Below are 27,254 nucleotides of genomic sequence, written 5' to 3' on the forward strand. Positions count from 1 at the left end.
AGTATTAATGATCCAATCCTCCCAAAAAACCTCACTAACATTATTTTCCCTTTTTGTCATCTTAATCTGTCAGGGTATGAGTTTGTACCACATAGTTTTTTTAATTTGCATTTTGCTAATCAATAATGATTTGGAACATTTTTTCATTTGATTATATATAACTTTGATTTCTTCATTTGAGAATTGCCTTTTCATGTCCTTTGACTATTTATCATTTGGGGAATTAATTTTAACCTCATAAATTTGATTCAATACTCTATATATTTTAGAAATGATACCTTTATCAGAAATCCTAGCTGTGAAAATTGATTCCTAGCTTTCTCTTCCTTCTAATCTTGCCTATATTGGCTTTATTAGTGACCTTTTAAATTTAAGAGTCAAAGTCATCCATTTTGCAATTTATAATTTTCTCTATTTCTTGTTTGTTCATAAATTTTTCCCCTCTCTATAGATTTGATGGGTATTATATTTCTTGATTTGTTAATTGGTCTATGGTATCACTGTTTATGTCCAAATACTGTACCCTTCTTGACCTTATTTTGGTATGAGGTGTGAGGTGTGTGTCTATGCCTTGTTTTGTCTTTTATTTTCCAGTTTCCCATAAAGTTTTGTTGAATAGTGAGTTCTTATCACAGTAGTTCAAATCCCAGTCTTTGAGTTTGTCAAACAATAGATTACTTAGTCATTTACTACTGGTTTTTTTGTACCTATCCTACTGGGACCTAATGGTACATTACTCTATTTCTTAACCAGGGAGTTTTGATGACTGTCACTTTATGGTATAGTTTTAGATCTAATACAGCTAGGCCACCTTTCTTTTCATTTTTTTTCATCAGTTCCCTTGATATTCTTAACTTTTTGTGACTCCAGATGAATTGTTACAATTTTTTCTAGCTCTGTAAAATAGTTATTTGGTAGTTTGATTGGTATGGAACAGAGTAAATAATTTAATTTGGGTAGAATTGCTATTTTTTTTATATATTAGCTCTGCTTAACCATGAGTGATTGATGTTTTTACAGTTTTTTAGAACTGACTTTGTATGAATAGTGTTTTGCAATTGTTTTCATACAATTTCATACAATTTGTCTTGGGAGGTAGATTCCCAAGTATTTTATGCTATCCATACTTATTTTAAATGGAATTTCTCTTTCTATCTCTTGCCCTTGGGTTTTATTTTCATATATAGGAATGCTGAAGATTTATGAGGGTTTATTTTATATCCTGCTGCTTTGCTGAAGTTGTTAATGCTTTCATGTAGTTTTAAAATCCTTGACTTTCCATGGTTCTTTAAGCATACCATCACATCATCTGCAGAGTGAAAATTTTGCTTCCTCATTGCCAATTCTACTTCCTTCAATTTATTTTTTCTCTTATTGATAAAACTAGCATTTCTAATACTTTATTGAATAGTAATAATGATAATGGACATCCTTGTTTCACTCTAATCTTATTGGAAATACTCCTAATTTATCCCCATTACATATATTTGTTGATGGTTTTAGAAAGGTTCTACTTATTATTTTGAAGTAAACTCCATTTTTTCCTTTACTGCCTAGTATTTTTTTTTTAGGTTTTTGCAAGGCAATAGGATTAAGTGGCTTGCCCAAGGCCACAAAGCTAGGTAATTATTAAGTGTCTGAGGCCAGATTTGACTCCAGGGCCAGTGCTCTATCCCCTGTGCCACTGTAAGAAATGTAGGGTGTTGGTCTTCACAGGGTGTGGAGGGGAGCCCTTAGGGAATCCATTACAAAGGAGGAATGGTCCAGTCAATCAAAAGACTGGAAGAGTCTTCCTAATCACATTACAATGATACCAAACCCCAAACTGGTGATTCTCAACTAGTCAAGGGTGACCTAGAGATCTTGACCTAATGCTACTGAGTTTGTGCAATTAGGTAATTGAATATTAACCCACAAACCTCTTGTGATGATTTGGGTTTATTAGCATATCATGCCTCCAGATGATGTGGGGGGGATCAAATTAGGGGCATGTCATGGAATGGGTGGACCTCTTAGATTGTAACTCAAACTCCAAGAGCCTATGAACATCCAACAGGGAGGGGAGTTTCTGAAGAAATTACCTGATTTAGAGGATTAATCTGTGCCTTGCACCTAGGTGAGGACCCCGTATCTTATAAGGTGTATCTTGCCAGGTTCGTGAATAAAATGTACAATTTTTTTTTCACTCTAGCAGGTTTTTCTTTTCAGTCGTTTATAACAAGCACCCTAGCCACCCAACTACCTAATATTTTTAATAGGAATGAATGATGCATTTTGTCATAGGCTTTTTCAGCATCTATTGAGATAATCATATAATTTCTGTTTGTTTTGTTATTCTTACTTCAGTTATGCTGATTGCTTTCCTTATGTTGAACTATCCTTGACTACCTGGTATAAATCCTACCTGACCATGATTTAGTATCCTAGTAATATATATATATATATATGGATTTAGCACATCTCTAATTTTTAAAAAAAATAATTTATATGGAATTGGAATTGTTCCTTAAATGTTGGTAGAATTCACTTGTAAATTCATCTGGACCAGGAGACTTTTCTTAGGGAGTTTTTTGATGACTTCTGCATTTTCTTTTTTAGAAATAGGGTTATAGGGGCAGCTAGGTGGCATAGTGGATAAAGCACTGGCCTTTGGATTTAGCACATCTTCTTCTCTAATTTTTAAAAAAAATAATTTATATGGAATTGGAATTATTCCTTAAATGTTGGTAGAATTCACTTGTAAATTCACCTGGACCAGGAGACTTTTCTTAGGGAGTTTTTTGATGACTTCTGCATTTTCTTTTTTAGAAATAGGGTTATAGGGGCAGCCAGGTGGCATAGTGGATAAAGCACTGGCCTTGGAGTCAGGAGTACCTGGGTTCAAATCTGGTCTCAGACACTTAATAATTACCTAGCTGTGTGGCCTTGGGCAAGCAACTTAAACCCCATTTGCCTTGCAAAAAACCTAAAAAAAAAAAAAAAAGAAACAGGGTTATTTAAGTATTGTATTTCTTCTTATGTTAATCTGGGCAGTTTGGTTTTTTTGGTAAGCATTCATTTCACTCAAGTTATCAAATTTATTAGCATACATTTGGGCGAAATAACTCCCAATTATCCCTTTAATTTCCTCTTCATTGTTGTAGAGTTCACTTTTTCATTTTTGATACTGTGAATTTGGTACTCTTTCTTTTTTTAATCAGATATACCACAGTTTTATCTATTATTGTTTTTTTCTTAAACTCTTAACTTTATTAGATCAAAGGTTTTCTTGCTTTCAATTTTATTGATCTCTCCTTTTATTTTCAGAATTTCTATTAAAATACTCAATTGGGATATTAAAGTTGTTCTTTTTCTAATGTTTTTAGTTGCATATCCAATTCATTGATCTCCTCTTCTATTTTATTCTTACAAACATTTAGAGACATAATCTGTTTTGTCTGCATCCCATACATTTTGCTATGATGTCTCATTCTTTCATTTTGGGGGGTGAAATAGTTGATTATTTCTTTGATTTGTTGCTTGATCCACTCATTCTTTAGAATTATGTTATTTAGTTTCTAATTAATTTTTGATTTATCTTTCCATGGCCCTTTATTACATGTAATATTTTGTTGCATCATGATCTAAAAAACATGTATTTATTATTGTGGGCTTTCTATATGTAATTGTAAGGATTTTATGTCCTTATACATGGTTAAAAATCTTTTGTATTTTGATTTTGTATTTGATGACCAAATTTTCTGTTTAATTATGATATTTTTACTAGAAAATTTTGAAGTCCTCAATTTCATTGAATATCCATCTTTCCACTGGAATTTTGTAGTGTAAGTAAATTATTTATTGTAGTCCAAGGCCCTTTGCCCTCCAAAATATCATATTCCAAGCCCTCTTATCATTTAATGTTGAAACTGATAAGACCTGTATAATTCTGATTGTGCTTCCATTGTATTTAAATTGTTTCTTTATAACTGTTTGCCATATTTTCTTTATTTGAGAATGCTTGAATTTGGCTATGATAGTCCTCGGAGTTTTTATTCTTAGATGTCTTTCTGGAGGTGTTTTGTGTATTCTTTTCAAGGACTATTTTGTCTTCTTTTTCTAAACTGGTATTAGGACAGTTTTCCATGATGATTTCCTGAAATATATTTTCCAGGCTCATTTTTTGATCTCGATTTGGGTAGACTGATAATTTGTAAATTATCTCTTCTGGATCTATTTTCCAGATTGTTTTTATTTTCTTAAAGATACTTTACGTTTAACCTTTTGGTTTTGTTAGTTGGAATCATGGTGTCTCAGATTCATTTATTTCAGTTTTTCCAATTCTAATTTTTAGAGTTTTATTTTCTTCAGTTAACTTTTGTGTTTCCTTTTTAATTTGTTAATTTTATTTTTTGCTGAGTTGCATTCCCTTTCCAGTTGTTCAATTTGATTTTTAGATGAGTTGCATTCCTTTTCCAGTTGGTTTTTATTTTTTGATGAAATTCATTTTTTTCCCCAGTTGGTTATTTATAGAATTAATGAGTTGATTTCTTCAGTCAATTTGTCATTATTTTCCTACATGTCTCTCATTTCATTTTTTCCATTTTTCTTCTTCCTTGCTTCTTTAGCTTTTAAAATCTTTTTTGCAGTTCTTTTATGAGTTTTGGATTTGAGTCCAATTTATAAACTCCTTTGAGAGTTCCCATGTAGGTAGGTAATGTGTCACTGCTTTCTTCTTTTAAGATGGTGTTTTTATCATCTCTATCTGCATAATATCTTCCTATGGTTAGTGCTCTTTTAGTTTTCTGGCTCATTTTGACTGTTGAGCTGTTTCCTGAAGTATAGGGAGTATAGTCCCAAACCTTTTGTGCTAGGGCTTCAGTGTTATCCCTGGCTTATCACTAGTGAAGATGTGACCTATACAACCCAAGAGTTTCCTATGTGGAGGTTTATTTCCTCCTTTATTTCTAGGCTCTGCTTATGTAGTGGCTTGTTCCCAATCTAGTCCTATCTTTTGCCCCATTGTTTACAGAGTTCTAACTTTATCTGGGGTTGGGCCACTCCCTGCTGCTCATCTACTGTCTAGTTGCTAGGACTTGAGCTGCTGTCCATTACTAGATATTTTTTCTTATGGAGTTCTGTCAAGTCCGGAGGAGGGAACCCAGGCCGACATCAATATGATGCATAAGCTGGTTCGTTTATTGATCACAGGATACATACTTTTATACTCTACATTTACGTAACCAATTACATAAGCGTTTTAGCAAGCATTTTTTTCATATGCATACCTTGTGTATGTCTTAGGTGATTGTTTTGAGAACAAACAGTGTTCTGCTAAACAGAGAGAAGATTGTTTTGAGAACCAAACAGTGATTTGATAAACAAAGTGCAGAAGGTAATTTTCTCAGAATGCTCTATCTATCTGAGCCTGGGAATACACCTAGTTAGCTCAGACATGCTAAGCTCTGAAGTACATCTTGCTCGTTAAAGCACATAACTATTTCTGTGTTAACCCTTCATAGCTCTTAGCCTGGAATACATATGACACAACAGAGTTCACTGAATTTTTTTTCTGATAGACTGATATAAGTATTTAATTTCCTCTTCTTTTAACCCGGACAGTTTATAACTTTGTAAACATTCATCCATTTCACAAATTATCCAATTTATTGACATTCTGTTGGGCAAAATAGTTCTAAATTATTAGTTTAATTTCTTCTATATTGGTGGTTTACCCTTTATAATTTTTGACATGAGTAATTTGGTTTTCTTCTTTTTTTAATCAAATTAACCAAAAGTTTATCTATTTTATTGTTTTTTTCATAAAATCAACTCTTGATTTTATTTAAAAGTTCAATAGTTTCCTTGCTTTTTATTTTATTAATTTCACCTTTAATTTTCTAATTTGGTATTTAATTAGGGAATTTTAATTTGTTCTTTCACTTTTTTGGTTTCATGATCAATTCTTTGATTTCCTCTTTATTTTATTTATGTAAGCATTTAGAGATATAATATATTCCCTATTAATTGCTTTGATTGTATCCCATAAGTGTTAGTGTTGTCTTGTTATTTTCCTTGTCTTGGATGAAATAGTTAATTCTATGATTGTTTTATCCACTCATTTTTTTAAAATTAGATTATTTAGTTTCCAATTAGTTTTAGGTCCTTCTCTCCATGGCCCTTAATTATACATGTATTTTATTGCATCATGGTCTGAAAAAGGATGCATTTGCTATTCCTGGTTTCTGCATTTGATTGTGAAGTTTTTAATGCCCTAATACATGGTCAATTTTTGTGTAGGTAACATATACTTCAGAAAAAAAGCTGTATATTCTTTTCTATCACTGTTCAAGATTCTCCAGAGGTATATAATATCTAAGGTTTTTTTTTAATATTCTATTCACCTCTGTAACTTATTTTATGGTTAGATTTATTGAAGTCTGAGAGAGGTTGAGGTCTCCCACCAGTAGCCTTTTGCTGTTTATGTCTTCTTGCAACTCATTCAGCTTCTCCTCTAAGAATTCAGATGCTATACCACTTGGTACATACATATTTAGTATTGAAATTACTTCATTGTCTGTGATAGCTTTTAGGAGGATATAGTTTCCTTCCTTATATCTTTTAAGGATACCCATTTTTGCAACTCCTTTGTCTGAAATTAGGATTGCTACCCATCTGTTTTTCACTTTTTCACATAATATATTCTGCTCTAACTGTTTATCTTTACTCTGTATGTATTTCTCTGCTTCAAATATGTTTCTTGTAAGTAGCATATTATGAGATTCTGTTTTTTAATACACTCTGCTATCTGCTTCATTTTATGGGAGTCCATTCACATTCAAAGTTATAATTACTCTTTATTGTCCTCCATGCTATCTCTCCTCTGTTTGAATTTTTCCCCTTTTATCACCATATCCCTAAATATAGCCTCTTTCAGTGTATTTACCCCTTTCTACCCAACCCCCTCCCTTTTCTTTCCCGTTTGACTTTTCCCCTTCTTCCCTTCTATGAGTCCCTCCTTCCTCCCCCCCTCCCCTTTTTCCCCTCTTAAACTCAACTGTTTCTTTCTGGCTGCTTGTAGAATTTTCTCCTTGATATGATAATTCTATATTTTGGCCACAATATTCCTTAATGTTTTCATTTTGGGGTCCCTTTGAGGAGGGGATCAATGTATTCTTGGTTCCAGGATATCAGGACAGTTCTCCTTCACTATATCCAGAAGTATGGACTAGGCTTTTTTTTTTTGTTCAAAGTTTTCAAGTAATCCTGTGATTCTTTTTTTTGGGGGGGGGGAGTTATTTTGTGCAAGGCCATGGGGTTAAGTGACTTGCCCAAGGTCATACAGCTAGGTATTTTTTTAAAGTGTCTGAGGCTGGATTTGACTCAGGTCTTCCTGACTCCAGGGCTGGTGTTCTATCCACTGCATCACCTAGTGCCTCCTTGTCCTATGATTCTTAAATTGTTTCTCCTGGATCTGTTTTCCAGATCAGTTGTTTTACCAGTGAGTAGTTTATATTTTATTCTATTTTTTTTGTTTAACAGATTCTTGGTGTCTCATAAAGTCATTAGTTTCCACAGACTCCAAACAATTTTTTTTAGAAAGGATTCTTCTCTTGTGTTTCTTTTCCCAATTTTTCCTTTGGGTTTTTAACCTCCTTTCTCATCTAAGAAGTCTTTCTGAGCTAGAGACCAATTCATATTCTCCTCTGATGTTCTACAGTTTTCTGTGCTAATATCCTTATCTTTAAGATAACATTCAATGGACTCTGCTTCATTTTTGCATCATTTCCCTCCTTGGGTCTTATATTTGGGTTAGGGTTTTTGCAGACCTTAGATAGTGAGACCCCAAGAGGGCTTGCTCACTGGGGTAAAGAACTCCAGGGGTTACTCAGTGGACAAGCCAGTAAGGATGTCAGAAGTTTTCTAAGGATTGTCTGTGTTGGAGGTGTTAGTGGCCCACTCCCTATACCTGGGGCAGGATCTGGGCTGTCCTCACACAAGCTGGTCTGGGCCTTCAGACTAGAAAGGCAAAAGGCTCTCTGATGTAATCAGCAATCAGGGGTAGGGGAGATCTGTCACCCACACCCAGTCTTGGAACCAGTTTCTCAAGTGGTTGTCTTTAGAAGGGCTTGGAGCCAGTTGGAAGCACCCAGGCTATTTCTGTTTGCTCTGGAGAAAGTTAGGCCCTGACAGGGGAACAATGTGGGTGCTCAACTGGAAATGTGGAGACTCCTCCATGAAAACACAGGGGCTCCCTTGGGTCTTCCAGACCAACTGAGCTGATGGGATAGATGTTTGGGTTGGAGCACTGGACCTCTCCTGTCTACTTGCCCCATACACATTAAACACTTGTGCCAGGTTTCTCAGCTTAGTTCTCCAGTCTCACACCACTGCCCCCACCCTGATACTCTACTTTCTGCCCCTGGCTTGCCCACGCTTCAGTGACAGAACTTGCTCAGAGATGTTGCCCTTTGTTTTTCTGTGTGTTTTGTGGATCCAAAATCTGTTTAGAGATTTGATTCATGTTAGTTCTGAGGAAAAGCTAGGAGAGCTTAAAACAGTCCCTAGCGTCTCTACCATCTTGGTCAGAAGTCACTATTTTATATAATTAATAAAAGAATGCAGTATTGCATAATACGTGAAAACTTGGATCTAAATTCTTCCGGACACAGAACACCCTTAACAATGCCTAGATCACTTTAAATGTAGAAGTTTTTGACAAATTGCACATTTTTGTTTTTCACATCCCAGTCCTAACTCCTTACACTGGCTAGTCTAAGCAAAAGAATAATGAAAAACAATATATGTATCAACTGTGATAATTCCTTTATCCATTAGATGAATGTTTCCAAAACTCTGGATTTTATTCTTGATTTTCTCATATGGGACAGACATGAATATTTTTATTTATTCTTTCTATGACCAATGATTACTTTCTTTCAGTGTTCTGTGACTTTCAGTAGTACTTTTTAATGAAGTTAGATTATGGCTAGTGTTATGGTGGGGTATAACCAATGATAGAAGAGAGATGGAAGTGGATTCTCTCTATTCTACTTACTCTTTTGCATTTTTCATCCTTTAATATCTTCTGGAACTAAAATCTTCAGTTTCCATCTAAGGGAAATATCACCTGTCTCTGTCTTTTCACTCGGCTAAGATTTTCATCTTTTTAAGTGGAGAAGTTTCATTGCTATTGTTGTTTAGTAATTTCAGTAATGATCACATCTGGGGTTCTCTTGGCAAAGATATGGGACTGGTTTGTCACTTTCTCAAGTAACTGTCTTTACAAGGACACAAATATATGCAACCCCCAACTTATATTTCTTATTTATTATCTCCTATATTATTTCCTGTGATTCATATTAGAGAAGAAGATGAAAAGTTCCTTGTCTTCAGTGATCTTGTGTTCTACTTTAAGAGACAATATGTACAAAATAAAAAAAATAACAATACTAGGACATGTAATTGATTGTTTCTGTAGTGTATGTATTTTGTTAAATGAATAGCTGAAGGATTGAATGATATAGTGAATGAATAAGAATTCAGGATAAGAGTGATTAGTGTTATTTGGAAACATCTTCAATGAAAGATTTTTTTTATTCATATCTTGAAAAAAATGATTTAGACTTGGGGAGGAAAAATCAGGTGAAAGAGGAGAATTGGGAGAATTCCAGACAATTAAATACCATGAGCAAAAACTATGAAGAATTAAAATGCCAAAAAATCTATTCAGGTTGTTACAAAGGGCTAATTTTATGATAAGATGGCAGTTAATATTGACTAGACCAGATGAGACAGATTGTGATGGAGAATCATGTTGAAAATTACAATTACTATTATAAATAAGAGATTATTTCATAATTTTGTAAATTATTAAGGAAGGGGATGATAGGAAGTACTCCAAAGATTTTCTCAGATTGGATAGTCTATTGAAAATCATAGCTAATATTCCAAATATTTGAGAACATATTTCTGTATTTTAGGGTTAACGATGTCATAAGAAGCCATTTAGTACTTTGAGATAGAACTAAGGCATGGACAAATTTGAGCAAATTGTTTCTTGTGAAAGGGATTTGTTTCACATTCACATCTTCTGAGTCCAAATACATTGCTCTTTTCTCTATCCTGGGTTGCTTTTTTTTAGAAGAAATACTAATAATTATATTTCTTATGGAAAAAATCATTTTGTCTCCAAGTTCAAAGCAAAATTTTGAACTTGTTTTTCAAAGTTAACTTCAAGTTCAAACTGAACTTGGCTGGATTAATGGCCCTTACAGTTCAGAATGAGTGCTGAAGGTTTGTGAAGACATGAGGCTGTATAATATTTCTAAAGTTTTCACTTGATGAAATTACCCAATGAGTGCTGAGAGGATGACATCTCATCCCCAACCCCAAAATAAATGGCTCTTGGACACTCCAATAATATTTTAATATCTCCAATGTGTCCAGTATTCTTACACCTTACAGCATCTCTTCCCCATGAACAATAGAAAATCTTGTGCCTGATCTCTTTGCTATTATTATCATAACACACTTTATGGCTCAACTCTGTTTTTCACTGGCTAGCTCCCATACCTGAAATTTTCTCTCACCTCATCTCCTCTTCCTTGTTTTCCTGGATTCCTTAAAATTCTACATTCTGCAAGAAGACTCTCCCAATTGTGACCTTGGGCAAGTCACTTAACCTCATTGCCTTGCAAAAAACCCACATTTTTATTGGTATCTATCCCCTAATGACAAACTCAAATTTATCTTATAAATATCTTTTTTATATATTTAGTTCTTTGCATGTAGTGTCCCTCATCAGAGTACAAATTCCTTAAAAGTGAGACTTTTATCTCTCTTGATATTGTCAGAATTTGTGGTCTTAGCATATAGTGGCCATTTAATGAATAACTAACCATCAAACTGAATACTTAGCCACCTGGGAATCAGAATTAAGGAATGGAAGTCTCAAAGGGGTAAATATAAATTTCAGGAAAGGGAAAACTTACATCTTTCCTAACTGCAATATTCCAAAAAGTGCATATCTCTCCTCTGTTAGCTGTCTGTAAGCAAATACACCACTGGTGAGGCTCCTGGACATTCCATGAACATCTTAATCTCTCAAACATCTCCTTACTTTAGTAAGGAGACAAATCAATATCATTAATTATCATCTTTGTCAGGTACTATGCTTGTCTCTAGGGATATAAAGAAAAAATTGACAGTGTTCCTTTCAAAGACTAGATAATACTAGCCTATCCCCTGTAAAAAGAACCCCCAGGGTATTTTGAACTTGGGTCTAGAGAAAATTAAGTATGACATGTGCATCTTGAGAGGAAGATGCTATTGTCATGGGACTAAGCTGGAGAGAAGTTCTACTGGATGTGGCATGAAGTAAAGGAAGTTGGCAATCTGGTAATTGCCTGTTTTAATGAAGTATTTTACTAATTAAATGTTGGTCTTTTTTCATTTCTACTGGAGTAGTGTTAAAAAAAATTAATAAAAAGCAAAAATCCATTCAATCTAATCTATATGCTGTGGCCCCGGGAGAAGACTACTTTTGCCTTGGCCTAATTATTGCTCTAAAAAGTATTTAAGAGAAAAAAAAAAACATTCTTTGAAATATTAGTGAGAGGTGCCCGCCCGAGCTCCCGCGGCGGCTCCAGCTTCTGCCACGCCACGACGCGCGGCCGGGCGCCCGCTCCCAGTCCCCCGAGCCGAGACCCAAAGGAGAAGGCGAGTCAGTGCCCGCAATGTCGGCGCCTCCTGATGAGAAAGTAGAGACTAGAGCCGGACACCCTCCTGCGGTAAAAGCTGGTGGAATGAGAATTGTACAGAAACACCCTCATAGTGGAGATGCCAAAGAAGAGAGGGATAAGGAGGATCAAGAATGGGAAAGCACCAGCCCACCTAAACCAACTGTGTACATCTCTGGTGTTATTGCAAGGGGAGACAAAGACTTCCCCCCTGCTGCAGCTCAGGTGGCTCACCAAAAGCCACATCCCTCTATGGAAAAGCATCCTTCTCACAGGAGGAAACAGCACATCCAACAGCCTCACAAGTGAAGATCCTGCTACCACATGTCAATCTGGTTCTTGGAGAAGAACACATGATTTCCTCTTAGGTTTGACATTTAAAGAGCAACAAGAATTGGTCCAATATTTTTTCCTATCTCTAGCTCTGTAGAGAAATTTAAGACAAAGCAAATCAGTAACTTCCTTTGCCTTACATTCTTGGTTTACTGCCTGCAAATAGATCAGATACCTGTGTATCTTGTCCATCTAAATGCAAACAACACTTGAGTCTCATCCCCCCCCCCCCCCAATCTAGGATCCTTACTCAATTCAACCTTATCTTCAGTTTTGCTTAGGGAAAACAGTGATTTTTTTTAAAAAGTTAGTTTTAGTAGTTCTAAAGTTGCCTTTGGTTTGTGCCATAAAGTATGATATTCAAAAACAATTGTAAACAGATTTTAGGAAAGGTATGGTTATGGTTAGGAAAAATTGGGACATTTTGTAATCATGTTTTTAATCAGATGCTGCAGTTTTCTCATGTAATCTAGAGAAAAATGGGAAGTCAGTTAAACTTTCACAGTGTTCTTTCAATGAATAACTAGAACAGGTATTTTCTTTAAGAATCTGGTTGCTGGAAAATGAGAATCCAAGAAAGCTTATTCAAAATGAAGCATCTTTCTTAGGTCACAGGACAAATTTTCCAAGAATTCGTCTTGTTGGCTTGGATTTGAGGGGGGACTCTTAATATTCTACCCATATTGTGGGGAGATACATGGATAATGGTTAGAAAAGTTTAACAAGATAATTTAGAGCAGGGGGGAAATAATAGATAAAAATCCACCAAGTTCACAAAGAGATCTAATTGTCCTCCAAAGGGAGATTAATCCCATTGTTAGGGAAAGATAAACACATTCCATTTTAGTTAGAGCAATCCCTTTGCAGACCTCACAACTGTGGTCAGACTCCCCTTTGCCTTAATTACATAATTACTCTTACTAATGTTCAAATGTTTGATGTCATTCCGAGTTATTTTGTGTGTGCTTCTTGCCAGTTGATATTTGTAAGACTGCTGCTTAAATGATTACTGTACTATTTCCCTATTGAAAAATAAATTCATTCTGGGTATTTGCATATGAAAAAAAAAGAAATATTAGTGAGAAGTATCTTTACAGTGAAGATTGCAATCTTTGAGGACCCTGATAAAAGTACACCACAGTTGCTCCTGTCTCTCTTTAAAAATTGGAAATCAGGTTTATTAGAAAACACAGAAAAGGAATACACTATACATTAAATGAACTAGTATTAATCATCATTTTAAATAAATACTGTGAGATAATACCCAGCTGATAAATCATTAGAGGAAATTGTTAATAAGTACATATTAGATTTCTAGAAAGATAGATAAATGAAGAGAGGTAAATAGATTGATAGATGATGGATTAGATTTATAAATAAATGATAGATTAAAGAGATAAATGATAGATTAGAGATAGATTTGAGAGATAGCTAGCTATAGAATAGATTGATGTTAGTAAGGTAAAGATAGAGATAAAGTGATAGAATATAGATTAGATGATAGGTGATAAGTTAAAAGGATAGGTAATAGATTTAAGATAGATATAGCTTAGATAACAGACAAATAATAGATAGATAAATAGATGAAATAGAACCCTCATTCAATGTTTACTATTTGTCAAATACTGAGTTAAACACTAAAAATACAAATGCAAGCAGAAAGAAGACTGTCTTAAAGGAGTTTAAATTCTACTAAGGAAAACATATAAAAGAGAGTTTAAAAGGAGGTTGGGAGGTACCCATCTGGGGAGAGACATTAGTAGAGTCATGAGCTAGTCAGGACTTGAGGGAAGCATTATTGGAGTAAAGGTTCCCCTAAATGAAGGTTCATGGAGGAACTAGCATCTTGCGTAAAAAATAATAATTGTGGAAGATTTCTTTAGATCACTAATAATATCAAAGGGTAAATATAAATATTTTGTAAATATAGCATATACAATATATAATATATAAATAAATATTAAAGAAAAACAGTTCTGAGGATTCACATGACAAGAAAGTTAATTGGAAAAGATAAAAAATGATGAAAATAGAGTGCATAAAGAAGGGGAAATATACATGTAGACGAATTTTAAATTCTGGAAAACCTTTTGGGATTATACATACACTTCACTCTCTTCTCCTACTGTTCCTTTTTTCACTCATTTCCTGATCCTCAGACCTTGATTGTTTGTTCTCTCTTCCTTCAATGTTTTCCTTCAAGATTCAATTCAAATTCCAAATATTCCAGGAGGCTTTAATACTTCTCTGCTACCGCCTTTTCTCTAATTGGATATTAGCTCCAAGTTACATGGTAAATAATGTTTTTAAGTACAAAATTATGTGCTTGTAGTTTGCCTCCTTATAATGTTAATTCATTGAAGGTATGGTCCAAGTCATTTTCCTTTTATCTTATCTCAAATGATCAGCTCAGTTCTTGGCTTAGCTTGGACACCTAGAAGCCTAATATATATTTGCTGCCTCACTGACTCCGTCATTGTGCCATAAGAAATAATGACTATGAAGAATGCAGAGAAGGATGAGGAGATATAATCAGCATAACATATTCATTCATTCTTCTATCTACATCTGTCTATCTATCTAATTTATTTATATCTGATCTTTCTGGCTGTCTTATCTTGTTTATCTGTCTCAGGTCTGCCTGTCAGTTTATCCTACTCATTACATTTAAAACATAAAAGAAGGAAAGATAAAAATTCAAGGAGTTATAACCTCTATATCACTTATGGGAATATATGGACAAGAGTGGGAAACTGTAAGAGATTGTTACCTTTGTTAGTAAAAGGAAGTATGAGAACAAGTGTGCAAGCTGTTGTTCAAAGAAATCCCCATTCAAGTCTCATTCTGTTCAATAAATAAACTCAAGAAAAGAAATGTTAAAATATTTTATTAATACATACAGGAAGCAAGCAGCTGGGTCTGACCAGCTTGAATTTCAAACTGCACATCCTGGTTTTATAAATGGGTTAAAAAACATAAGGCAATGCATCAAGAAATAAATGCCAGTTGCTATAAATTATCTTGAGGATATGGTATTGGTGTTGCCATTAAAGTGTCTTAGGGAGATGGGATTAATGAGCCTGGGCAACTACACCATCTCCTGCAAGCTGACTAGGAAGATGCCTGAAGTTTAAATAAGATCCGAATATGGGGTCACTCAGACTAACTCTGTACAAGTGGCTGATTTTGCCCATAAGGATTGAGGAATTAACAAATTTCCTAAGTGTTTACATCTTTCCTCTTCATTTGAATGATTTGTTTGTTGCATATATTTTATTGAAAAAGCAAAGTCGCCTTGGTAATCCAGAGTTTCCTCATGGCATTTTTAACCTCTTCATTCCTAAGGGTGTAGATCATGGGATTTAACATGGGACTAATCATAGTATAACATACAGCCAAAACTTTATCTATAGGAAAACTGGCTACTGGCCTCACATATAAGAATATACAGGGAGCAAAAAACAGGACCACCACTGTAAAGTGAGAACTGCAGGTGGAAAGGGCCTTTCTCCTTCCTTCTGAACTACCACCTTTCAGGGAAGAAAGAATAACAGCATAGGAGACAATTAGTATGAGAAAGATTGACAGACACATTACTCCACTATTAGCAATGACTAAAAGGCCAAGTAATTGGGTGTCCATGCAGGCCAGTTTGAGCAATGGGAACAAATCACACATGAAGTGATCAATAATATTAGGGCCACAAAATGGAAGATGGGCCATGAAGAGGAGTTGAATGGTGGCATGTATGGAGCCCCCTACCCAGGCTGTAGCCACTAGCAGGTGGCACACACGAGGTTTCATGATGGTCATATAGTGCAGGGGTTTACAGATAGCTACATAGCGATCATAAGCCATGACTACAAGAAGAATGATTCCTACACCACCAAAAAAATGCTCTGCAAATAGCTGGGTCAGGCAGCCTTCCAGGGAGATGGTTGTCTTCTTATAGAGTAAATCTATAATCATTTTAGGACCAATGACTGAAGTGTAGGTAGCATCCATGACAGATAGGAAGGTTAGAAAAAAGTACATGGGTGATCTCAAAGTTTGGCTGGCAGTCATGGTTATGACAATGAGAATGTTTCCTACGATTGTGACAATATATATGATTAAAAAAATGACAAAGAATATTTTTCGAAGTTCTGGACTTTGAGTAAGGCCTAGCAGAATGAATTCAGTTACGTTTTGTTTATCTTGCATTTTGTCCAATCCTCTCCCAAGGTACTGATCATACACAGTCTTATTGGTCCTTTCCTTTCCTCTTCATTTCTTCCTCTAATGAGACTTTACCTAAACTGCTCCTAAAACATTCATTTATTTTAATGCAAAATTGAGTAAATCATTAGTCTTCTGCATCCAACTGCTTATTCTGTAAGAGGCTAATTTTGTACATTGTAAATGAAGGGATATCTTCAGTGATAAGAAAAGTGATTCCCTCAATGCCAAGGAATATATATAATTTATCTCCTTTTCATTTTAGAGTTAATTGGTGATAGTAAATTCTTTTCATATAATTAATTTGTATAGAGGATCTAAGTATTTTTTTTAAAACCAAATGGTGGGGAGAGGCTAGGTGGTGTAGTGGATAAAGCACCAGCCTTGGAGTCAGGAGTACCTGGGTTCAAATCCAGTCTCACACAATTAATAATTACCTAGCTGTGTGGCCTTGGGCAAGCCACTTAACCCTGTTTGCCCTGCAAAAAAAAAAAAAAACCTCTAAAAAAACAAAAAAAACCCAAATGGGACACTTTTTTGCAGCTTGCCACTGACCATGGGCATCTCCTGGGACAACTGGCACAAGCGCCGCAAGACCAGGGGCAAGCGCAAGCCCTACCACAAGAAGCGCCAAGTATGATCTGGGCCGGCCAGCCCTGCTGCATCCACACCGTGCGAGTCTGAGGAGGCAAGAAGAAGTACCGGGCGCTGAGGCTGGACGTGGGCAACTTCTCCTGGGGCTCCTGAGTGCTGTACCTGAAAAACAAGGATTATTGATGTAGTCTACAATGCATCCAACAATGAGCTGGTCAGGACCAAGACTGGTGAAGAATTGCATTGTGCTCATCGACAGCACCCCATACTGCCAGGGGTATGAGTCCCACTATGCCCTGCCACTGGGCCGGAAGAAGGGAGCAAAACTGACTCCTGAGGAGGAGGAAATTTTAAATAAAAAGCGCTCAAAGAAGATCCAGAAGAAACATGAGAAGAGGAAGAAGAATGCAAAGATCAGCTCACTTCTAGAGGAACAGTTCCAGCAGGGCAAGCTCCTTGCCTGCATCGCATCGAGGCCAGGCCAGTGTGGCCTAGCAGAAGGCTATGTGCTCGAGGGCAAAGAGCTTGAATTCTACCTAAGGAAAATCAAAGCCTGAAAAGGGCAAATAAGCTCTTGGACATTTCACTAAATAAATCCCCAGATTATTTGAAGAATAAAAAAAAAAAAAAACAAATGGGAAGGGAGAGTCTAAAACTTCACTGAGATATATGAGTAGAGAGAATGATTATCTGAGTCATGAAAACTTCTTTCATGTCCTGCTGCTAGCTATTAAGACCCTGGATAAATCACTTAGCCTATAATTACCTAGGTATCTCTTTAAATTTAGTTGCTGTGAAGCACTGGATTAAAGCATAGGCACTGGGAACTTCCTTGTAAAAATATTCTCGAATCCACTGAAATCATATGCCTGTTTAAAAGGAAGAAAAAAGAGTTCAGTGAATGTGAACGATACGAACAGTAACTGATACATTAAAGCCTACAAAATGTTTTTACAAACAATACTTAATTTAAACCTCAAATTAATTCTACAAAGTACTACAGGCAGTATTCCCATTTTACAGATGAGGAAGCTGAATCCCAGAGAGGTTAAGTGGTCACCCAGTGATCACCCAGCTGGTCAGTTTCAGGCAGAATTCAAACAGAGATTCTGGCTCCAAACTGAATTTTAGAAATGCCTCTCTAAATAGTAGAAGAAGGGATGTCTTCTCAAGAAAGATTACTCAATGAGAAGGAAAAACTGCTTGTCATGAAATAAGATTTTTTTTTAAATAAAGGGAGAAGGCTGATCAACTACCATGATGGAAGCATCATAAGGAACTACATCCCCAAAATCTGTTAAATTATTAATTACATTATGATAGTCATTGAAGCACAACTCATAGACAAGATTCACTTCAGCATAAAATTCTAGATTTAGAGCTTGAAAAGGAGGCTTAAAAGTCATCTAAGCCAGCTCCATCATTTTAGAAATGAGGAAACTGAAGTAATCAGAGACAAGGGTCTCACCCAAAATCACACAAATAGTTAGCTGTTGGTTGAGATTCATACTCAGGTTGTCTCCTACCAAATCCTTTAGGTACTTTCAAAAGTACATCTCCAAATTTCATTACTTTTGATTAGACTGAAATATGATATCAGGCATAGTTCAGTTATTAAAAAATATTTTCAAAGTTTCAAATCTTTCTATTTGAAACTTTCCACTCATCTCAACTTTTCTGCTACTATCTAGGATCCCCCATATTCTCAGTCACTGAGGCTTTCAACTTTGTGGTCATCCTCAACACCTCACTTAGTTTATCAATTGTCATATATTACCTTCCTCTTTCACAGCAACATTCAAACACAATTTCTCCTTTAATACTACATTGCCATCACTACAGAGCCTCAGTACCTCACACCCAGTTCAGCTGGTTAATCATCCTGTCTGGTCCCACTCTACTTCCCACATGCTCCACTCTGTGGCCATATTGATCCCAAAGTGCAGTTCTAATCATATAAAGTACCCCAATCTCTACTTCCTCATTCACCCAAATACAGTTGCATATTCAAGGAATTCTCATTCTTCAAATTTACTTTTAAGATCAAATATGCATTCCTTCAATTAAATCCTTTCACAGTCTTGATCCTATCTTTTCATTCTTCTGATTCTTTCCATTCACTTTATTATTCACTTATCATGCCCCCCTTGCAGTTTTTCAAACACACTATCCTGTCATTCCGTCTTTTAAATTCTAGACCTTTATGGTAGTGTTCTTTCACATATGGATTTTTTTGTTTACTTCACCTCCATCTCTTAGCTCTCCTAATAATCTTCTAAATAGTTTGAATTTCAAATTCTACAAAAGATTTTTCCATCCTTCCCTGCAACATGTTCAGATAGGTAGAATGATAGAGATATAGTTAAACAGATAGATATAGATATAAATATATTGCATATATATACAAAAATGCATTCATATTTATATATATACTTGAAATTGTTATAGAGGAGGATGGGAAACTCATATTTTTATATATTTACATATATTTCTTAGATTGTTCTATTTTACATAATTCATTATATATGGAAACAATTTATATATACACATATATACATACATATAAGCAATATATACACTAATATGTCGCTAACATACAACTTATTTCAATCTTTCTTATATAGTTTTGTTTTGTTTATTTTAATCTGATGAAAAAGAAATTGGTTGAGACCATAGGAGATAATCCAATTGTAATGTTTCTCTAGGATAGATTGTAACACTTTTCCTGCTTATTTCCTTCCTTTACTAGTTACCTCCCCTCTTCTACCACATTTCTCAATCCCTTTCTCTGACCTTTTCTCCCTCCTTTACTTCTTTTTCCCTCCTTCCTTGACTCCTTCCCTCCTTTTCTTCCTTCCTCCTTCCTTCCTTCCTTTCTTTCCTTCTTTGCTTCCTTCTTTCCTTAATTCTTTTTTCTTCCCTCCTTCATTCCTCTCTACCTCCCTCGCAACATTCCTCCCTTCCTTGTTCTATTAGTTTATTTCCTCATATGAAAATTTTACTTTTGTCTTTTCCAACTCCAACCTTTTTTAGCTAATTATTTCTACAGTCCTCTGTGCTATAGTACATTGTCCATTTGATATTCTGTCTGGTAAAACAGAGTCTTGGATTCTGAACACCACCTACTTTTCCATGTCTTATACATATATTATTAAAAAGGACTGGAAGAAACCACAGGGTCCTATGGGTGATATAAAGATGTTATTTAACCTATCTGACTTCTCACTGAGGAAAGACACTGTAGACTTTTCTAATTGAATCTTATTTCCCACATACTAATGTTCTGATGTCTCCTCTTCTTAAATATAGTAATAGATGATATTTAGATAGTGATTTAGTGATTATAATGCACTTTGCATATGTTATCTTTTTACTCTCAGAAATATCTCCATTTCAAATGAGGAAAATGAGTTCAAAAGAATTTACAATTTAAATCATGTTTTCCTGATTCTGAACTAGTAGTTTATCCACTATACCATGTAACTATCACAAACCTCTAACACTAAAACTTTCTCTCTCTCTCTGAAGATACCACTTTATTCAGAGAAATAAAAAGAAATCTACTGCAGTTTTCATTTTCTCTTTTTTCCCCTCTATTTTTAGAAAGACTTGGATCTTTTAATCACCAAGAACAATACTTCTCCACCCGTTTGATCTCAACCCCTCCTCTTTCCAAGAGAAACTTGAAATGGCAATTGACATTTTTACTTGAATTTTCAGTGTCTTCAGTGTATTCATAATGACCAGTTCCTTCCTTGCCTTGCTGTCAAACTCATTTTCCAAATCTCTCACACCCTTTAAAAATTGCTTAACTTTAGTTTTCCATAGCCCTAAATTTATCAATCTTTATTTCTCTTTCTGTTAATCAGACAACTTCCTAAACAAAACTTGCTTTCTGATTTTTTTCCTCTTCTTACTTTACAGCTCAAGGTAATCCAAATTTTGACCTAATTAATTTTATGAATTTACTATATCTAAGTGATGAAGGAGCTCTTAATTGTCTTTATTTTTCAGTTTTCTTAATTTTAGCTTATATGTCTTATGTGATTCAATATATTATATATATATATATGTATATATATATATATATATATACATATCTCAGTATCTCGTATCATGGTACATAATACAAAGCTTTCTACATTTGGTATTAATGATATCTCAGTCTCCTGGATATCCCCATCCTTTTGAGACTCCAGTGATATTATTCTCTTGGTTCTACTCTTACTTATCCAGCCATGCCTGAGGCTCCTTTATTGGGACATAATGTCCTACCCCCTAACTGTTGATGTCACAAAAGTATAATTCATTTAGACATTTTCCCTTTTTTTTTTTTTTTGCAAGGCAAATGGGGTTAAGTGGCTTGCCCAAGGCCACACAGCTAGGTAATTATTAAGTGTCTGAGACCGGATTTGAACCCAGGTACTCCTGACTCTAGGGCCGGTGCTTTATCCACTGTGCCACCTAGCTGTCCCCCCTTTTTTCTTTATATTAATTACCAGTAATAGTATCATATTCCACAAGTTAAATTATTATCTCCAGGCAGATTTCTCCTGAAAAAATATACATATAAGATATATATAGTAATATATGTGTGTGTATAAATCTATCAGGATTTATATAAATTGACAGAAAGAGAAATGTAAATACATACGCAAAAGATTTTTGTTTCCAGTCTTGATCTGTCTCTTAAATTTGAAGTCCATAACTGAATATTTGGACTTAGATGTCATCCACCATCTCAGAACAAATTCCTGCAAAAAGAACTCATCTGTTTCTCTTTAGTACTCGTTGATGGCATCTCCTTTAATCTCCCAGATTCACTTCCAGTAATTCTTCAGTAAATACCTATAACTGATAAATTATTAAATCCTTCCTGTTCTAGTACCACTTGGTATCTTTTATCCAAATATTCTCTCTATTAAATAATCAATAATCATGTTTTGCCTGCTAAATTGTCATAACCTCCTAATTAACCTAGGGACAGCTCAGTGACTTAGTGGATAGTGTGTCAGACTTGAAAGTCAGAAAGATTCATTTTAGGGGCAGCTAGGTGGCACAGTGGCTAGAGTACCGGCCCTAGGGTCAGGAATACCTGAGTTCAAATCTGACCTCAGACACTTAATAATTACCTAGCTGTGTGGCCTTGGGCAAGCCACTTAACCCCATTTGCCTTGCAAAAATCTAAAAAAAAAAAAAAAGGAAAGATTCATTTTCCTGAGTTCAAAATTCACCTCAGACACTTAAAAGCTATGTATTCCTGGTCAAGTCATTCTGCACCTTTCCCCTCAGTTTTCCCTTCTGTAAAATGAGCTAAATTAGGAACTGGCACTGAAGAAAACTGCAACTGAGATCACAAAGAATTGTTGACAACTGAGATGAATAAACAACCATTTAATTGGTTTACTTCCTGGTCTGCCTCCAATTAAGCTCCTCTGCAATCCATTCTCCTTCACTTAGCTGAGAAATTAGTATTCCTATATGACAGATGACAGTGACATTACATACAAAGCCCTTACTCCAGAGACCCCAATGAATTCCAGAACCTCAAACACCTCTTACTCCTAAAATATAATAAAATGTCCTTGTTAAAACATGTTAAAAGAACTTGAAATTTGGTCTCCAACCTGTATTTCCAGGATGGTCACCAATTACTTCCAGTAATTTTTCCTCTTGATTGAACCACACTGGCAAACTGACAAACAATATTCAGTCTATAGAATGACCAGTCAGGACTTCCTATTTATAACTTTTATGCTTTGTACAGGCACTTGGTCATTCCAGAAATGTATTTCTTCTCCAATTCATTTTATAATCTTGAATTTCCTTGAAAGCTCAGCTTGGCATACTCCTTTCAAGAAGTCAATTCCAATGGCCCTACTTGCTAATTCCCTCCCCCCACACTTTGAGATTATCTTTTACTTGTATTTATGGAAGTATTTCTTTGAATCAATTCCTCCAGAAGTAAATAGTACAGACAGGGATGCATAACCTATTTTGCCTTGTTCGTTCTTTTCATAATCCAGTTTCAAATTCTCTAGTAGTGCAGGTTTCCTTTAAGGGAAGGACTATTTCACATTTCACTTTGTATACTCAACATCTAACAAAGTGTAATTCACTTCAGTTCTCAATAATTATTTGATGAATGAATGAAAGAATATTTCATAGACAATGTAATCATACTGAACTTTGAGTGAAAAAGACTAAGGTTTCTATCCTAACTCTCCTGCTAAGTAGTTGGGTAATACTAGACAAGTCCTTTAATTTATATGACTCTAGCAATAGATTTATCTAAGTTTTGAAAACTGTGATGCATGTCTGCTGGAGGGATTTCTATTTTCATGGCTCAAAACTCAAAATTCATATTTATTAAACTCCTTGTTCATATGATATGCTGACAATTCTGAATATATCACTCCCTAACAAAATGAACATAGACAAATCACTTGATATTGCTATAAAAATGTATATAAGTGAGCAAATAAAAGGGATAAAAAGTTATCCAAAGTAATTTTAAAAAGGTAGAAACATTGACATTAGGGTGAATCAGGAAAAGCAGAATATAGGAGATTGTATCTTATCCTGTGCTTTGAAGAAAGGAAGGCTTCCCAGACAGAGGTAAGGGAGGGAAAGTAGGAACACACCCACAGTAACTCAGAATTCCAGAGGAGGAAGGATCTCAATATTCTAGTAGTCAAATATATATCCTTAAAGAATCCTCACTGTTACATACCTGACAAAGAAATATAAAACCTCCATGCAGAAAATTATGACAATTAATTCTCCTCCTCTTCCTCCTCCTTTTCCTCCCCCTTCTCTTTCTTCTCTTTCTCCACTTCCTCCTCTTTCTTATCACCTCTTCATTTCTTCCTTTGCCCATCCATCTCCTCCTCCCCCTCCATTTCCTCTTCCTCTTCTCCTTTTCCTTTTTTTCCCTCCTCCTCCTTCTTCACCTCTTCCTTCTTTTGTTATTCTTGTGTTAAGTAGCATTTTTATACTATTATTGGAGGGGAAGAGAGTAGCTACTATAACTAGCAAAACGAAAAATACAATTGTGTCAATATATTGAGGGAGCCATTCAAGTATGTGAAAATCTTGAACCCTGGCTAAAAAACTGTATCCAAGAAGTCAACATTGAGATCAATATGCTCAGGTAGAACATGGTCTCCTTTCAGATGCACATTTGTCTTTTTTTTTTAAATTTATTCCTCCATATGACTATAACCTTCCAGAAAGTCTGCAACAGTGACTCTTTAGTGCTCACAGTTCCTCTCTCTGGATTAGATTAGCCATTATGTTTTACACTGAATTTGAAGTCAGAATCCTCCCTCTTTTATTTCTTGTTATTTTGACTATGGACAAATCACTTGATTTCCCAGAACTTTAGTTCCTTACCTGAGAGGAGGTTCTTTGGAAGCTGTCTTTCCCCTCTTGTTCTTCTGACAAGCTTACACTTGACACTACTAGATAAAACCGACAAGCTTACATTTTGCATTATTGGATAAAATTGGCACTTTTTCAATTGAAGACTGAAAATTAAAGTTGTTACTATAGAAACCCAAATACCTGAAATTAAACCTCATCGTACAGGGAAAAAGAAAGGAAAAAAAACCCTAAAGAGTTTCAGAAATAAATTTAGACACTGTTCAATGGAGTTTGTTATAAATCATATTTTAGTTTCTTAAGGACCCTCTTTCCAGAAAAATAAACAGATAAAGCAATGTACATCTTGTGATGAAGATGGAATGTGATGGTTATCCAATAATTACTTTCTGGATAATAATTACATTAAATACTATTTCATTGTTGCAATGGTGTCCCAGTGGAGGATGTCTCCAGTGATCATTGACTTAATTAGTATGACAGTGAGTTCATTTTTTCAATGTGAGATAGGGGAAGAACATTAGCTGAGTCAGGTCAGGTTGGTAGAGATAAGAGAAAAATCAGCTCATAATTTTCTACTAAATACTTGGTCTTTATATCACCAAAGCAGACAACTGAATAAAATGTACTGACACCAATGAAATAATAGTGAAATAATTAATCTCCACTAGTTTTGGAGAATATCATTCTAAAGCAGTGGCAAAGGAGATACTTGCTTTCCCAGCAGAATCTAATCCCTGCTGAGAAGTCCATAGGGATAATTCTAAAGTTTTCTTTTGTTCATGTGCTTATGTAATCCAGAAAAGAATCCCTAAAGATTTTTTTTACTTTTGTAGTAACATAATGAAAATACTTGTGGATTTAGAGTCAGAGAGCCAAGAACAAAACCCAGCTCTCTCATTTAATTCATATGTCATTTCTCTTTGGTATGTAACATATCTCTATGTACCCAATGATTTTCATTTATAAAATAATAGAAAAAGCTTATGATGGATGGATAATCCCTAAGGTAACTTATAGATCTAAATCTTTTGAAATGTCATCACTTTTATCTGAACAAGGATTTTGAAGCCTTGGTTACAAGAAGCTTAGCACTGTCTGTTTCAATTCAACCAATCTTATACAAAGATCTAATTAATTCATTAACTAATTTGAAGGTGTAAGACGATTTTGTAACTAATATATGTTCCTACAACCATAATTCACTATGGTTGTAATTTCCCCAAGTAAATGTTATGGTTATTATTGTAACCAATGATAAAAATAATTAGTAATTAGTAATGCTATGAACATATTAACCAAAGGACATATTAGAATCTTCTCTTTGGACTTCAGTATTTGTGGTTCCTTGGTTTCAAATAGACTTGTAAATGGGGATTAGATTCAAAAAGGATCTCTTCTGACAATAATATTATCTAAAACCCATAGGACTGACTGATTACACTATAGTAGTTGATGCTGTATCATCATCATCTATTATAGTCATAATAATTATGGTTAAATAGCACCTAAAACCTTCCAGGAAATGTATGAAGTACTTTACAAATATTGTCTAATTTTTTTCTCCTAACACTTTATAGCACAAATTATAAAGAAACCAAGGAAACAGAGGTCAAGTGAATTGGCCAGGATCACAAAGCTGAGGAACTTATCTGAGGACCTATTGGAACTTAAATATTCTGGACTCCAGTCTTGGTGTTCCATCAACATTTTTAATACCTCCAATTAAATTTTAATATAACGAATTCATTAAAAACAAATATCTTGTATTCTGTTGACACATTCACATATAAATAACTTTCATACAATTCAGCAAACATTCATCAGTTATCTACTGCATGGAAGATTAGAAGGTTAGCATGGTGTTCATAAAGACAAAAATGAAAAATTGCTTTCTATTTCATAAAAGATAATACATAAGAAATAGAGATAAAATGAGGGATATAAATATAAACATAGATGTAGGTACAGATGTAGATTTAAATAGATGAAGTTACAAATTAAATGAATAATTATCAACTTATACAAGGGCTACTTAGAAGAAAAGCATGGGAAAAGTATGGAGGATGAGTCATGAATTAAGTTAATTGTTCAGAAAAGTTAAGTAGTAAATAGATAGTAAAAGCATTCAAGATCAGATTCTTGTAAGAAAAATAAAAACTTCTTACTTCTCTACTATGTGCAAAATTTATATTTCTTGTGAAGCAAGGACATTAGGTATTTATTTTTAATCCATATTTTATTCAATTTGAATTTTGTTTTTAAATGCTAACTTCTAGTTCAGGTTGGATTACAGAAATTCTGTGTGTCTTTATAGAACAGTGTATTTGGGGTATTTCTGAAGACATCTTGAAACTTGATGTCAAATGGTGAGATAGGGTAGAATGAAGCAGGAAAAATGTTCTTCACAACTTACTGCATAGGATTTAAGAGGCAGTGCCAGTACAAAAAGGAGTGTGTTGAGTCGGTTTTACAAAGAGAGAAGATTGTTAAATTTTTTTTTAGGTTTTTGCAAGGCAAATGGAGTTAAGTGGCTTGCCCAAGGCCACACAGCTAGGTAATTATTAAATGTCTGAGACTGGATTTGAACTCAGGTACTCCTGACTCCAAGGCCAGTGCTTTATCCACTACACCACCTAGCCTCCCTGACTGTTAAATTTTTAATGAGAACATTTAACCAAAGAAATTAGAAATCAAATCATGACTTGATTTATGGTTTTGTCCTTTGCTTAGACTTAAGAAAGTGTTAATAATAAAGATTAAATTTAAATGTGTATGCATTTTTCAATTACCATTCAATTACCAATATGCTATCATATCTTTATAATGCTTTATAACTACTTCTGCGCCCAACAGGAGTGCTATAGAGTGTTTAGGGAATGAAATCTTTATCAGACTGGAGATCTGTGATAGAAGGCTAAATCTTCCTACACTTTTACTTTATCATCATCATCAGTACTAGTAGCAGCAGCAGCATCCCTTTCCTAGCCTTTACTTATTCTCCTT

The 27,254-nt window shown here is 34.8% G+C and overlaps 1 protein-coding gene, 1 long non-coding RNA gene and 2 pseudogenes across 2 annotated transcripts in view; 3 read left to right on the forward strand and 1 right to left on the reverse strand.

Annotated features, from left to right (window-relative positions):
• Positions 1-27,254, forward strand: part of LOC141519064 (uncharacterized) — a 222,306-nt gene that overhangs the window by 55,768 nt on the left and 139,284 nt on the right. The window lies entirely within an intron of this gene.
• LOC141517052 (death-associated protein 1 pseudogene) lies at positions 11,678-12,333 on the forward strand (annotated as a pseudogene).
• On the reverse strand, positions 15,327-16,256 carry LOC141517051 (olfactory receptor 4C6-like). Its single transcript, XM_074227985.1, has one exon. It carries the CDS (start codon positions 16,254-16,256, stop codon positions 15,327-15,329), a length of 930 nt encoding a protein of 309 aa, XP_074084086.1.
• Positions 16,828-17,484, forward strand: LOC141517054 (small ribosomal subunit protein eS8 pseudogene; annotated as a pseudogene).

This window comes from Macrotis lagotis, chromosome 3 (genome assembly GCF_037893015.1).
Source record: "Macrotis lagotis isolate mMagLag1 chromosome 3, bilby.v1.9.chrom.fasta, whole genome shotgun sequence".
Lineage (NCBI taxonomy): Eukaryota > Metazoa > Chordata > Mammalia > Peramelemorphia > Peramelidae > Macrotis > Macrotis lagotis.